General features: G+C 35.1%; 1 protein-coding gene across 1 annotated transcript in view; it reads right to left on the bottom strand.

Moving 5' to 3' along the window:
- Positions 1–12,997, bottom strand: part of LOC150086483 (ankyrin repeat domain-containing protein 13C) — a 144,124-nt gene that overhangs the window by 66,254 nt on the left and 64,873 nt on the right. The window contains exons 4-6 of the mRNA XM_090371423.1: positions 10,739–10,870; positions 10,438–10,504; positions 6,620–6,764 (exon numbers count right to left, since the gene is read on the bottom strand). Coding sequence (XP_090227549.1) covers positions 6,620–6,764; positions 10,438–10,504; positions 10,739–10,870 — 344 coding nt within the window. The remainder of the gene's footprint in view (positions 1–6,619; positions 6,765–10,437; positions 10,505–10,738; positions 10,871–12,997) is intronic.

Raw genomic sequence — 12,997 nt, 5'->3', positions numbered from 1 at the left:
ACAGATTTTTCTAAAAGTGTCATATATAAAATTTCAAGAAAACCCATTCACTAGGAGCTGAGATGTTTAATATTTAGTATTAATCAAGACAAATGATGCAAAAGAGCTTATATTCTACATCATAAAAAATAAAAAAAAAAAACCCAAGTCGATCACAATTTTCCCACTTCTAAAAAGTAACAATCCAATTTCACCCTTAACTCTGTGATTGACTTCACCACTGAGGTGTCCTGTCAGACTATTTCAACTACCTTGGGAAACACCTTACACCAATGATCAACAATATTCCGCAAAGAATAATTCATGAGTTCTAACCTTCTTCTGCTTCCCAAAATTTTCTACTTGTGTGCCCTTGTTCTTATTTCACCTACCAACACGAAAATACCTCTCATTTATTACTAGTAAACAAATATGGTTATCTACTACACTATTATGAAAAATAAAACACTATTTACCATGAAACAAGTAAATGGTACAATTAGGGCAATTTTCCAGAAAGATGCAGCATTACTACCTCTCTATACTAAGACACCCCAATATTTAATTAAAATAAAATCATGAAATAAAAATAAGATACCAAAGAATCACACACCCTCAGCAGTGCAAACATACAGTTCCTTGCCTAAGGAGACATACTTCACAACCACAGATGTATGGAGCCACTTATCTATAAAATAAAAAAACCAAAGATAGGGATTTTATCTTTCTTTTTTATTTTATAGGCAAGTGGCTCTTGTGCTCTAGTGGTTGTGTGGTGTCCCTCCTTGGGTGGGGAGTTTAAGCTAGCACTGCCGAAAGAGCACATTCCTTTGATTTTTTCATTTTTATTTTGTGATTTTATTTGAATATTGGTTACCTTGGTATACAGGTATCATTCTGAGACGATACTCTAACTGTAGCATTTACATGTTTTGTGGTAAAGTGTTTTATTTTTCATAACCAACCTTTCTCATTCGCTATGCTTATTTTCCTTTAAGGGCCTAAAACACTTCTACTAAGTCACTGCTGAGGTGTCTAGTCTCCAGGCTGTGCAGTCCACATCTTCTAACATGTTCCTCTTATGGGAAACTCTTAGCACTTCCAACCAATCTAGCTGCCCTTTTCTGAACCCTCTGTAGACGTCCTTTTTTTAGGTAAGGCCTCCAAGACCTCAATACCATATTTCAATTGAAGTGTCATTATCACTTTATAAAGAGGAACAACACCCTTCTTCCTGCTGGCAGAAAAATGTTCTTGATACTCCAGCATGACCACCAGGTCAGTAGAGTTTACAATAAATCAATCAATACAAATTTTAATCATATTTAGTAGTCACGGGCTTGAACTCCGGTCCACTCAAAGAGTGTGTGTGCTATTGCACTTGCGCTCCTGACCACTTGGCTATGCCAGACCTATAAATCCCACTAATCATTGATAGTATATCCTGAACCTTCCTAGTCTTCTGCTTCTACTTTTATATAAAATGCAAGGAAAACTTCATATCTGCTTGTATTATAATCCCAACCCACCTTTAATTCAGTGTCTCCTAGTCTAATATCACACCTGGATTTTTTTTCCCCAAATGCCAAACTTCCTATTTAGCAGGATTAAACCTCAGTTTCCATCTTTCAGATCATATATACTCTGCTGCCACTTTATTAGGTACACCCCTGCTGTGTACACAAATGGTTTGTCCCACAACATTGCAAGTCACATGACCACAGTTGTGGATATAAATGCAGCAGAACAACCTTTCTACTATCAGTTAAGTGTACAAACTGTAGCAAGAATGGGGAAAAGGAGTGATCTAATGGACTTTGAACGTGGCATGGTAGTAGGTGCAAGACATGCTGGACAAAGCATCTCTGAAATGGCAGTTCTCCTGAACTTTTCACGCACCACAGTTTCAAGAGTGTATCGAGAATGGTGCAACGAACAGAAAACATCCTCTCAGTGGCACTCCTGTTGAAGAAAATCGCTTGTTGATGAGAGAGGTCAGAGGATGGCTAGAATTGTGCAAGCAGGCATACTACAATGCCACACATCACGTCAGAATACAACTTTGGTGCGCAGAACAAAACATCGCAACAGACCACTAGTCACACTTTGTCACGAATGGGCTACAACAGCCAATGACCACATTGTGTACCTTTGTTATCAATGAAGAACAAGAGAGCACACCTCCTGTGGGCTCAGCAACACCAGACTATTGAGGATTGGAAAACAGTTGCTTGGTCTGATGAGTCGAAGTTCTTGGTGCATCATGTTGATGGAAGGCTCAGAATTTGGCGAAAACAACATGAATCCATGGACCCGTCATGTCTGAAAACTACTGTGCAAGGTGGTGGGGGCAGTGTTATGGTGTGGGGAATGTTTTCTTTGCACACGTTGGGTCCATTAATACCCATAGGTTCATGTATGAATGCCACATCGTACCTAAACATCGTTGCTGACCAAGTGCATCCACTCACGTTGACAACTTATTCTCAGTCAGATGGTTCCTTTCAGCAGGATAATGCACCGGTGCACAAAGCCCAAATCACTAGGGAATGGTTCCAAGAACATGGCAATGACTTTTCTTTGTTGCAGTGACCCACTCAGTCCGTGGATCTCAATCCTATTGAACATCTTTGGGATGAACTGGAAAGGGCTGTTCGCTGCAGGCTGCTATACCTCCGTTGAATCTCAAGGAACTGCTTGACACACTCATTTCGCATGGTATTCCATTCCTGCACAACGTTTTCAGAATCTTGTTCAATCCATGCCTAGACGAATTCAGGCTGTTTTGAAAGCTAAAGGAGGCTCAAAATGCTACTAGGTAAGTGTACCTAATAAAGTGGCAGCACAGTGTATGTAACCATTCTAAGTCATTTTGAAGAAGCATAGCCTGGTCCCAATCACTTTATCTACCATCAAATTATCATCATTAAATCACTGCAAACTGTTTTCTCAGTATATCCTCATATCATTGAGGAAAATTAGAAACAAGAGGGTAGGTCCAACCACTGAATCTTGAGGGACCCTGCTCACTACATTAGCCCACTCTGCTAAATACCAACTGATGATTACCCCCCCCCCCCTCTCTCTCTCTCTCTCTCTCCTTCCACTTAGGCAATAACACTTGAGGATCTTTCCAGTAATCCTAACATACTCCAGTTTGTTTCTCTATAAGAGGCTACTACAAGTAGCTGGTTTGGTTCCCCATACATAAGCCACTCATGGAAACAAAATCAAAAGCATTACTAAAATCTAGATACAATATCAAAATTCTTCCCAACATTTAAATGCTTTATGAATTCATTATAGTAATTAACAATTAACCAGTTTTATCAGGCAAGACATTCCCTTCACAAACCCATGCTGTAATCCCTTTACATATTCACTCTTATCAAGATGATTTTGTATTGCATTCTTAATCATGGATTCCATTATCTTACCACTACAGAAGTCGAACTCACTGGTCTATAGTTACCTTTCTGTCGAACTCATTGGTCTATTGTTCTCTCTCTCTCTCTCTCTCTCTCTCTCTCTCTCTCTCTCTCTCTCTCTCTGTACAAATATACAAGATTTTGCTTCTGCAAGATTATATACGATTCTGTTTCTTGTACTTTTATAGTACATTTCTTGTATTTTATTTTTTAATATTGATTTTTTTTTTAAATCAACAATTAACACGTAGGTTAGTGCAAAAGTATCATTTTAACATAGCCATCTACCAAAGTAGTTAAATTAATTAATTAAATTGGTGGGAAGGTACCCTGGTGTTGCAATAGTGACAACCCAGTTATGAAGTATAACTTCACAATATGAGAGATCCTGATGGTGTGCAGTGATATAACCTAACCTCAGGGTACCTGCCCACCCACCAAGGAGAAGCCAACAAGCTTTGAAACGGTGCCATCTGGGTGGTGGTGGTATACGCTGAGAATAAGTAACAGTAGTCTTCTCCACTGGTGAAGTGTTACTTATTTGAGGTAGTACAATACCATGGCAACTCATTGTGAAGGCATTCACAATATGAGATATAACCAAAATGATGCCAATTTAATTAATTAATTTAACTACTTTGGTAGATGGCTTCGTTAAAATGATGTTTTTGCACTAACCTATATGTTAGTCATTCTGCCTCGTAGCATGAGGCCATTGTCCTTAAATATTTTTTAGTCTATATCAACAATTATGTAAAATATAGCAGAAATTACTCATTCCTATCTTCTATATATACAGTAAATCCTCGCTATTCGCAGGGGGTAACATTCTTGAGAAATGGCACGAATACCAAAAATCCAAAAATGCAAATACTGAGTTATGCCGCCCATAGTAATAAAAGGGTTCCATTTCAAAGTATGAAATATATAAGAAAAACTGGTCTAAAATTTTGTCTATGTATGTATTACAGTATACACACCTACATAATATTATAGTGAAATACAAGCATAAGATATCGAAATGAAAATAAGAAACAATTTAATATTAAATTGTTTCTTATTTAATATTAAATTGTTTCTTTAATATTAAAACTTCCTGTGGAAGTTTTAATATTAAAGTAACATTTATTAGAAATTTCAAACAAATCTTTCAAAAACATATCAAGAAGGTTGCTGGACAAAAAATAATTCTTAATCGAAGTTTGTTTCTTCATTTTTTTTTATTGAGCTCCTTTTGGATTTCTCTGTAAGGCAAGAGTAATTGTTCTAGGTCTCATATCGATTTTTTAATCTTTCAAACCAGCCTTTTATCCCACCAGTGCTATCACCAGTTTTGCTAAAATGTTGATAAAGGTGTTTTGCCTTTTCACGAATGATGAGTGAACTTAACGGAATTTTATTTTGAGTTTGGTCTTCTATCCACAGATTTAAAGCCTTTCCATTTTTTTCTAATTTAACATCACGAATTACAGAGCAAATTTTTAAAGCAATTAGCGCATTTTCAGACACTACGGCTGATTCTTTCTTTCGATTTCTTGATTGATCGTACCATTGACTCACTGATTTTATAATGTTTTGCCACTGAATAATGTTTTATAATGTTTTGTCATTAGAAATTTTGTCTAATAACTCAATTTTACTCACTAATGTCATAACCTTTGATCTTTTCACAATTCACTTGTTATTTGTAGCCATATTTTCGTAGGGGTCACTTTCTTTTAACCATTAACGCAGTCGAAAAAAAGTCTGTTTACACCACTAACATATTGCAAAATGGTAGATTTTTCACTTTCATAAGCATATCAATTAAAAGCAAATAACGAAGTCTTCCATGACAAGCACATAACACATACTAAACAAGGCTTAGCTGGAAACATCCGCGCTTGCAATTGTGTCACCCCTCCCCACCTACTAAGTATTGTTTTGACTGGGCAAAACTATTTTTGCCATGCTCATTTTTTATGGCAGAAAATGTTCACGGCACTTTAAAATTCATCTCTCCCCCACCCACTGAGTGCTGTTTTGACTGGGCAAAATGATTTTTGCTACGCCCATATTTTTTATGGCAGAAAATGTTCATGGTGCTTTTTTAAAATTCACATTTTTTTTAGGTATCATCTTATATTAAATCAGTGACTGCAAATAGTGGGGGTCTACTGCATAAAAGAATATTTTGCTTTCTGCAAGGTGGGGCTAACTGCTATTGCGACATACTACAACAAAGTGATTGACAGGTCTGTCTCAAAGACGCTTTTATGAACTCTTAATTTTTTACAGTCTTTAAATTTTTAGAATTCTACATGTCTCAACACAACGATTCAATTTTCTCTAAAGTTTCTTCAGCTATTAGCAATGTCGTTAATAATGGTGGTAATAGAAAAGAGAAAGAATGTATCAGAAAGGCTGAAAAGAAAAGATCTTGAGTATGAAGCAATGTTTAAAAATCCTGATATCGAAGAAAACAAAGAAATTATTGAAAAATATGAAAATAATAAGTTAAAAGCTTCACAATTAAGAAAGAAAAGATATGAAAAATGAAAGACTACTTTTATATCACAAGACTACATGTAGTGGAAATAAGGAAATGTTTGTTTTGTGAACATGTCACAGGTGACAGAGCTGGATCGAAGCATATATTTCACAGGTTCATATGTATTCAAATGAAGGGGAATATAACTTCATTTTTCAACAAACACAGTTTCCTGTGAAATTGGATTTTAGTATGACAATAAACAAAAGTCAAGGTCAAACATTATCTAAGGTTGATGTTGACTTAACGTCACCATGTTTTTTGCATGGACAATTGAAGGCAGCTAAAAATCTTTGTATTAACAGAAAATAAATCAAAAATGCTGAAGAATGGGGTGTGAGGGTCCCCCCCCCCACTAAAAAACATAATTCAGGTTCGTGTGACACAAGGCAGAAGGAGTGAAGCAACCTTCTGACTTTTATCATAAAAACACAGATGAACTAATTTGAATACAAAATGATTCTAAAATAATTTTGAGTGATATTCTTTTGAAAGAAATTTTGGTACAATGAAATTATTCACGCACCCCAGAGAAGTTCATTTTACAGGAGTTTTACAGTATTAATTAATTTATTTTATTTCTAGAGATAATATTTTTTAAAACCAACAAAAATACCTTACAAATACCTTAGCATATTATATTTTACACTTTAAAGAGAAATAAAAGAATAGAGGGACCTACCTCATACCTCACTTTCTGATATACCTTTTGTTTATTGTCTAAAACTATGAGCGACTGAGATGGTTTGGCATCTCCATTGAAAAGAAAACTGATATCACCTCTTTCCCACTTCATATCACTAAAGTCAACTAAGGTTGTATCTAATCTAAATTAAAAAATAAAAAACAAATAAAAGAAATGTCTATTTAATAAAGAAATTACAGTTTAAATCCTATAAACTGAATAATCAATATCAGGAAACTGATGCAAGAAAGCAAAGCTAATAACGGCATCACCCCCCCCCCCAAAAAAAAACTTTTTTTTACTTCATTTGCCTATTCTTTTCCAATAATTTTACCAATCCTATTTTAAATTTATTCAAAGTTAACACATTCATAACACTACATGGAAGTTTATTCCAAGTTGGAAGAAAATTTCCACATATTTATTCTGTAACCATCCTTTTCCAATGTAAATTTTTCCCCTTGCATGTTGTCTGAAAAGGGGCAAAGATGATATCAGTATTTAGTTTACTTAATCCTTTTAAAGCTCTATACCCTTCAATTAGATCATGCAGATACCTAACTTCCAGATGTTACAATTTACAAAACCCCTTCTCTCAATAAAGGCATAACTTTCTGCACCCAATTAATCTTGTTACTCTTCTCTGTACCCTTTTCAACCGATTTATGTCCTTCCTAAAATGAGGTTTCCCAATCTGTACAAATTCCAGATGTGATCTAACTACTGCTTAATAAAATGCTATGATCACCTCTTTGTTTCTACTAGCAAAGTTCCTGCATATCATTGACAAAACTCTGTGGGCTATTGTGACAGGTTATTTGCACTGCTTAGAAAATTTCACATTGAACTGTACAATTACCCCAAGATTTTTTTCATACTTCACTACCCTGAGTTTGGTACCCCCAAATGGTATGTTACTCTGGGATTACTGCTACCTAAATGCAGCCTAGCATTTATCACTGTTAAACCCCAATTTCCATATTCAAGCACATCTGCTTAATTTATCTAGCTCAGGGAATGCTCAATCCAGCTATTTTGGCAGTCTTAAGTGCTCATGGATTCCCCAAGTTTAAAACTAGCACAAATTATATTTTTATGTTGACTTCTAAATTATCTGCATTCAGTAATATTCAATGTTTCTATATTGCTTTTGTATTTGTAGTTTTCAATAATGTTCAATAAAAATTAAATCTATTTTTAAAATTGCATAATCAGTGACAAAAAACTTTTCTTGCAGCCCATGAAAACCAGTGTGGCCCTTAAACTAAAAAAGGTTGGAAGCCCCTGATCCAGACATATTTTGATTAATGTCATTAACTGCCCTATCCACCTTTCTATCACTGGCTTAGATATCAAACTTGAAATACCTAACATCAATATCATTAATAAAATACTAAAAATTGTAAGGGGCCCAAAACCAAACCCTGCAAACCCTCACTCATAACATTAGTCCATGAAGAGCAGTGGCCATTTATAACCCCTCTTATCTCCTTTCACTTAAATATTTCTTTCTCCACAGTAGTAACCTGTCCCTCACTCCACACTGCTACAATTAAAACAACAATTGTTCATGAGAAACACTATCAAAAGCTTTACCTGAAATATTAAGTATATGAATTCCTTTGTGATAACTTCACAGTAGCTAATCTGATTGGTGGGTAAAAAAAATCTATGTTGTGATTGCTTTATAGCTCTGTTATTATTAAGATGTTCTTTCATTACTTCTTTAATTATTAACTTATTTTCCTTGGCAGAGAAGTCAAACTTACAGGTCTGTAGTTATCCACTTTGCCCTTTGAACCACTTTTGTAAACAGGAGAGACATTTGAATACCCTCCAATTAGCACTCAATGACAGCTGGCATAATGAAGGATTGACATCAGTCAGTCAAGTGGCTGTTTTTATTTGTTCTAATTAACATTCTCTTCTCTCAAACAAATCATGTGAACTTGTAAGCTAAAGGTGAAAGTTTGAGGTTTACATTCCGATTGCCAGTATTACAAAAAGGAATCAGGTGAAACACTCTTATTCAAGTTTATAACCTATAGCCTTGTAATTTTTCAGCTAGAAAATGTTTTCTTTTCATATACTGATCATGCTCTGCAACTTTATGATTGATTTTTTCTGCTTTTGCCATTATAGAAATAGACACTGAAATCACTTAAACTGGCTCCAAACACTAACCAGTGGGCTAGCCATGGTCCAATGGTTAGAACCATTTGCTAACCATTGGACAAGTAAAGAGGTCCTGTGCTTAAGTGCATATGTTGCTACAAAAATTGCACAGCCTATTGTGTACTGTAGCACCACCCTTAATTCAATATATAAACTCTTCTGGCCTTTGAAGTATCGAGAACAAGCTGAAAAATTATTTAAAACTGGCATCAACACTGTTAAATTGCAGTTTAGCTGCTACAATCATATGAGTCTACCATAACCAGCCATAAATATCATAAACAAACCATGGACATAAGCTTTAGTTTCCACCCTGTATATATATCTACTTTAAAGAAATATATACCACAGTCTGGCCAATTTATTAAGACCATGGAGGTTTGGGCTACATGCAAGAATCTATGCAAAAAATATTTAAATTGAAGCAGTCACATGGTATGTGACCTCTTCAGTTTAAATATTTGAGTGCTAATTGAGTTGGACAGCTTTAAGGTAGCTGTCCAACTAAACTAGTAACCGCATCAGTTCACTGGAAATGGGGAACTGATAGGATCTTACAGACTTTTATGATTGTCACTGCACACTTAGCATGCAACACAGCAGACAGGATAGTTACATCTGTCAATGTTCAAAGACTGGTGTCATTGGTCTTTAATGAATGGAAAGATGTCCAGAAACCAGCCATGAACAGATACAGATGTTGCTGAAAATGTAAGGTAACAGAGCAAGGAGCTGCAAATCTGGATTTAATAAGCTGTAAATCTGCATTTAAGGCAGAAACATCACAAGTCATCAGTACTCACAATGTACAAAGGATGCACACTCATGTAGTGCATTCTTTGTAGAATGCCAATAATCTCTGAAACCAAGTGGAAAATACAGCTGCATTAGTGCCAGGAATGCAAAGGATGGATGCAAGAGGACTGGAGACATAATGTGATCTGATAAGTCCCGATTTACACTTTTCAGCAACAGTAGAAAGTACAGTGTGCCCTTATGAGGAAAACCACACGATGCACTGGAACTATCCTGTTGCATACTGACAGAGGAAATGTACTGGCACAGGCATGTTTTCATGGCATACTCTTTGTTCCCTCAATTTCATTACTGAAGAGCATATAAATGCCAGATCGTAACTGAATATCATCATATCAGGTACACCTCACAATATTACATTTTTATTCACATGGACAGAGGTACTTTCACAATAACAATGCAGCCAGCTATGTGTGAAATGTGCATAAGAGCAGCTTGAGAAACACGAGGAAACTTCAAACATTTGCCCTGGCGAGCCCAGTCTTTAGATCTCAATTCCATTGTTCATCTGTGGGATGAGCTGGAAAGAAGTGTTCTTCAGCACAGTCCTCCTTTTGCACATGACACGCCAGGAATTGAAGACAGGTTTACACAAGACTGGCTCAATACTATGTGTGCCACTTTTCAACATCTTGTTCATTCCATGGTGTTGAAAAGTGGCACACATGTCGAAGCTGATTCAGACCAACAGAAGTCTAACACACTAACTAGCTCATGGTCCTAATAAAATGGTTAGGCAGTGTATGTGGAAAAAGGAATTTCAACAGTGTAAAAAACAGGGTACTATATGTGTCTGATGATCAAGTTCAGAATAATGTATTCACCTGATGCTTGATCCTTTTTTATGTATCCGACATATATCTGATGGCAATATCCTTGATACTAGAGGTACTGAAAAGAAAAGTGGAAAAATGAAAAAAGCATTATTTTATTACAAAATTCAAACAGATTTTGTTTCAAATTAGATAACTAATTCAGATAGGTCAGTGATAATTCAAGTGCAATTTTTTTAAAATTCAAATAAATCATTTATTTAACTAAACCAGAAACTTTTATTAATGTTATGAAAGTTGTAGTTTCATTTATATTTTCAACCTAAATGTAATTATATAATCAAGAACATACCCCAACTCTGAAAATCCCACTTTAGCTCCATAAAAAAGTCACCCATCTGATTTAATGCACGTATGAGGTCTGGTCGTCTCATTTCAATAGCTTCCCTAGACTGCTGTTTTAGTTTTCGAAGAAGTGATGAAACTATATATTAATATGCAAAAATAAATGTATCAGTGAGAAAATATGTACATGATTAAAAAAAAAAAAAAAAAGTTCATTACTACAAATGTTCCTTAAAATTAATTAACAGGAAAATAACAAAAGAGAAACCTCTACCAACATAAGTTTCTGTTTAAATCTATATTTTGAAATAGTCTAGTGGGATTGCTAACTTTGTTTTAAACATAGCCATTTTAATTCTTGGCTGAATTCCAAATTATTATTTTTTTTTAAGTTTAAGTAATACAATTATATCAATTGGCAAAGGTATACTTAGATACACTGGTACCAAGGGCATGTCCCTTGTTGAGTTTCACAAATAATTAAGAATTGAACAATTCTTTATAGTATTCAGCCTTTAATGCCATATTGAGGAAATCATTTACAAAAAAATATAAAAAGGTGAAAAAAATTAAAATAAGACAAAAAAGTTTGCTAAAAGAACATGCACATTATTCAGGACATTCTGTCTATATAAATGACCATTAAAAATGTTTGAATCAAACTATTAGTTTTTGGGAAGACCACTATTGGTCAATGTGTAAATTAAAAAGAAAAATAAAACCACAAGGTTTAAAATAATAGAGGCATGCATCAGTTTGAGTGGTCATGTGATCCTGAGTGATCACAATTCAAATGAGAATTATTGTTCAGAAAAATATTGTTATGAATGTCTGTACGCGATCAAGAAAATTACAGAGAATTTTAAGCTTTTTTTCCCCAACTTATACATATTGGGGGAGATCAGAACAGAACCTATCAATCAGATATGGTGCAGTCCTGCCAGATATGGTATTCCCCCCCCCCAAAAAAACCTTATCCTTGTAACAGAGTTCACAGTTCACGAATAAATATATCAATCATTACTGCAAGTGACTTAAATCCATTCATTTTCCTATACATAGCTCTAGTTATAATGGCACAAATATTTGAACTGCTGACATTCAAGAATTCACATATGGAAAATATTTAATAGGCATGTGACTGTTCAGAGAATTGATATGTATCAATTCTCTAAACAGTCATTTTCGACAATACAAACTGGTCTGTCGTAACATATGACTGGGTCCAGGGATGGCATATACAGTTAATTAATGATGCACACATCATCAACAAATTTGTGTGGCATCATGTGATTCAAAACAACACGATTCCACACAGAAACTGCACACAGAGTAGAGAGTGTGTGTGTGTGTGTGTGTGTTATGTATGTATGTACAAGGATTGATGAAAAGGAGTAGCAACGACATAACAGAAAAATATAATTTACAGCAATCTCTTACCTATACATGGTTCAATGCAGTCTCATTGAACAAAATCACATGAAAATTATTGCTCATCTCCTGTAGATCATAGGGTGGGGTACCTAGTAAGCAGTGTAAAGGCACAAAATTTATTTATGCCCTACCCTCTCAATGATGCACATATCAATCCCATATATGTAGTGTTGCAAGTGAAAGTGCTGCCTCTGTAGGTTTCTGCTTTTGACTAACATTTATTTTTCCTGGAAGAATTTAATTGATTTTATAATGCTTTGAAAGATTGTTTTTTATACACTAACATTTATTTTAACCCATATTATAGACCTCAATGTTCAATAAGTGTTGAAAGTGAATGTGTGAAAAGAATAAGAAAAGTTATAATTTTAGAACACAAGATAAACATACTTATAGACCTTGTTTTTATTTTTCATATTGAAAATGAAGTTTGCTGTGTTTTTTTTGCATAATTTATTGACATATTTATTGTTTTTTTCTCTAACCCCTAAGGTGTCTCCATAGCCAGGTGGGAAGGAACAGCAGTACGTAGCACACGTTTCTTGATTAGACCAGGGTTCGAGCCCGTCACCACCAAATACGGAGAATGCAGAAAGGTCAGTGAATGACCACCGCATATCCCCGGAGCAATATGGCCTTAGTTGCTAATGCTCCTAAAAACCAAATAACAAACAAACAATCTAACCCCTATTCCTATGGAACCTTAGTCTTGCCAACCATGGTTTTGCCAAATACTGTACTTCTCAGGAACATATACTCAGCAGTTGGCGAAGGATTCCTGTATTATCATGTGGTTATTGATTATATTCTTAGAATACAATCGCACCACTTT

The sequence above is a fragment of the Mastigoproctus giganteus genome, chromosome 4 (genome assembly GCF_048544385.1).
Source record: "Mastigoproctus giganteus isolate SK-2022 chromosome 4, ASM4854438v1, whole genome shotgun sequence".
NCBI lineage: Eukaryota > Metazoa > Arthropoda > Arachnida > Uropygi > Thelyphonidae > Mastigoproctus > Mastigoproctus giganteus.
This window is presented reverse-complemented; position numbering and strand designations above follow the sequence as displayed.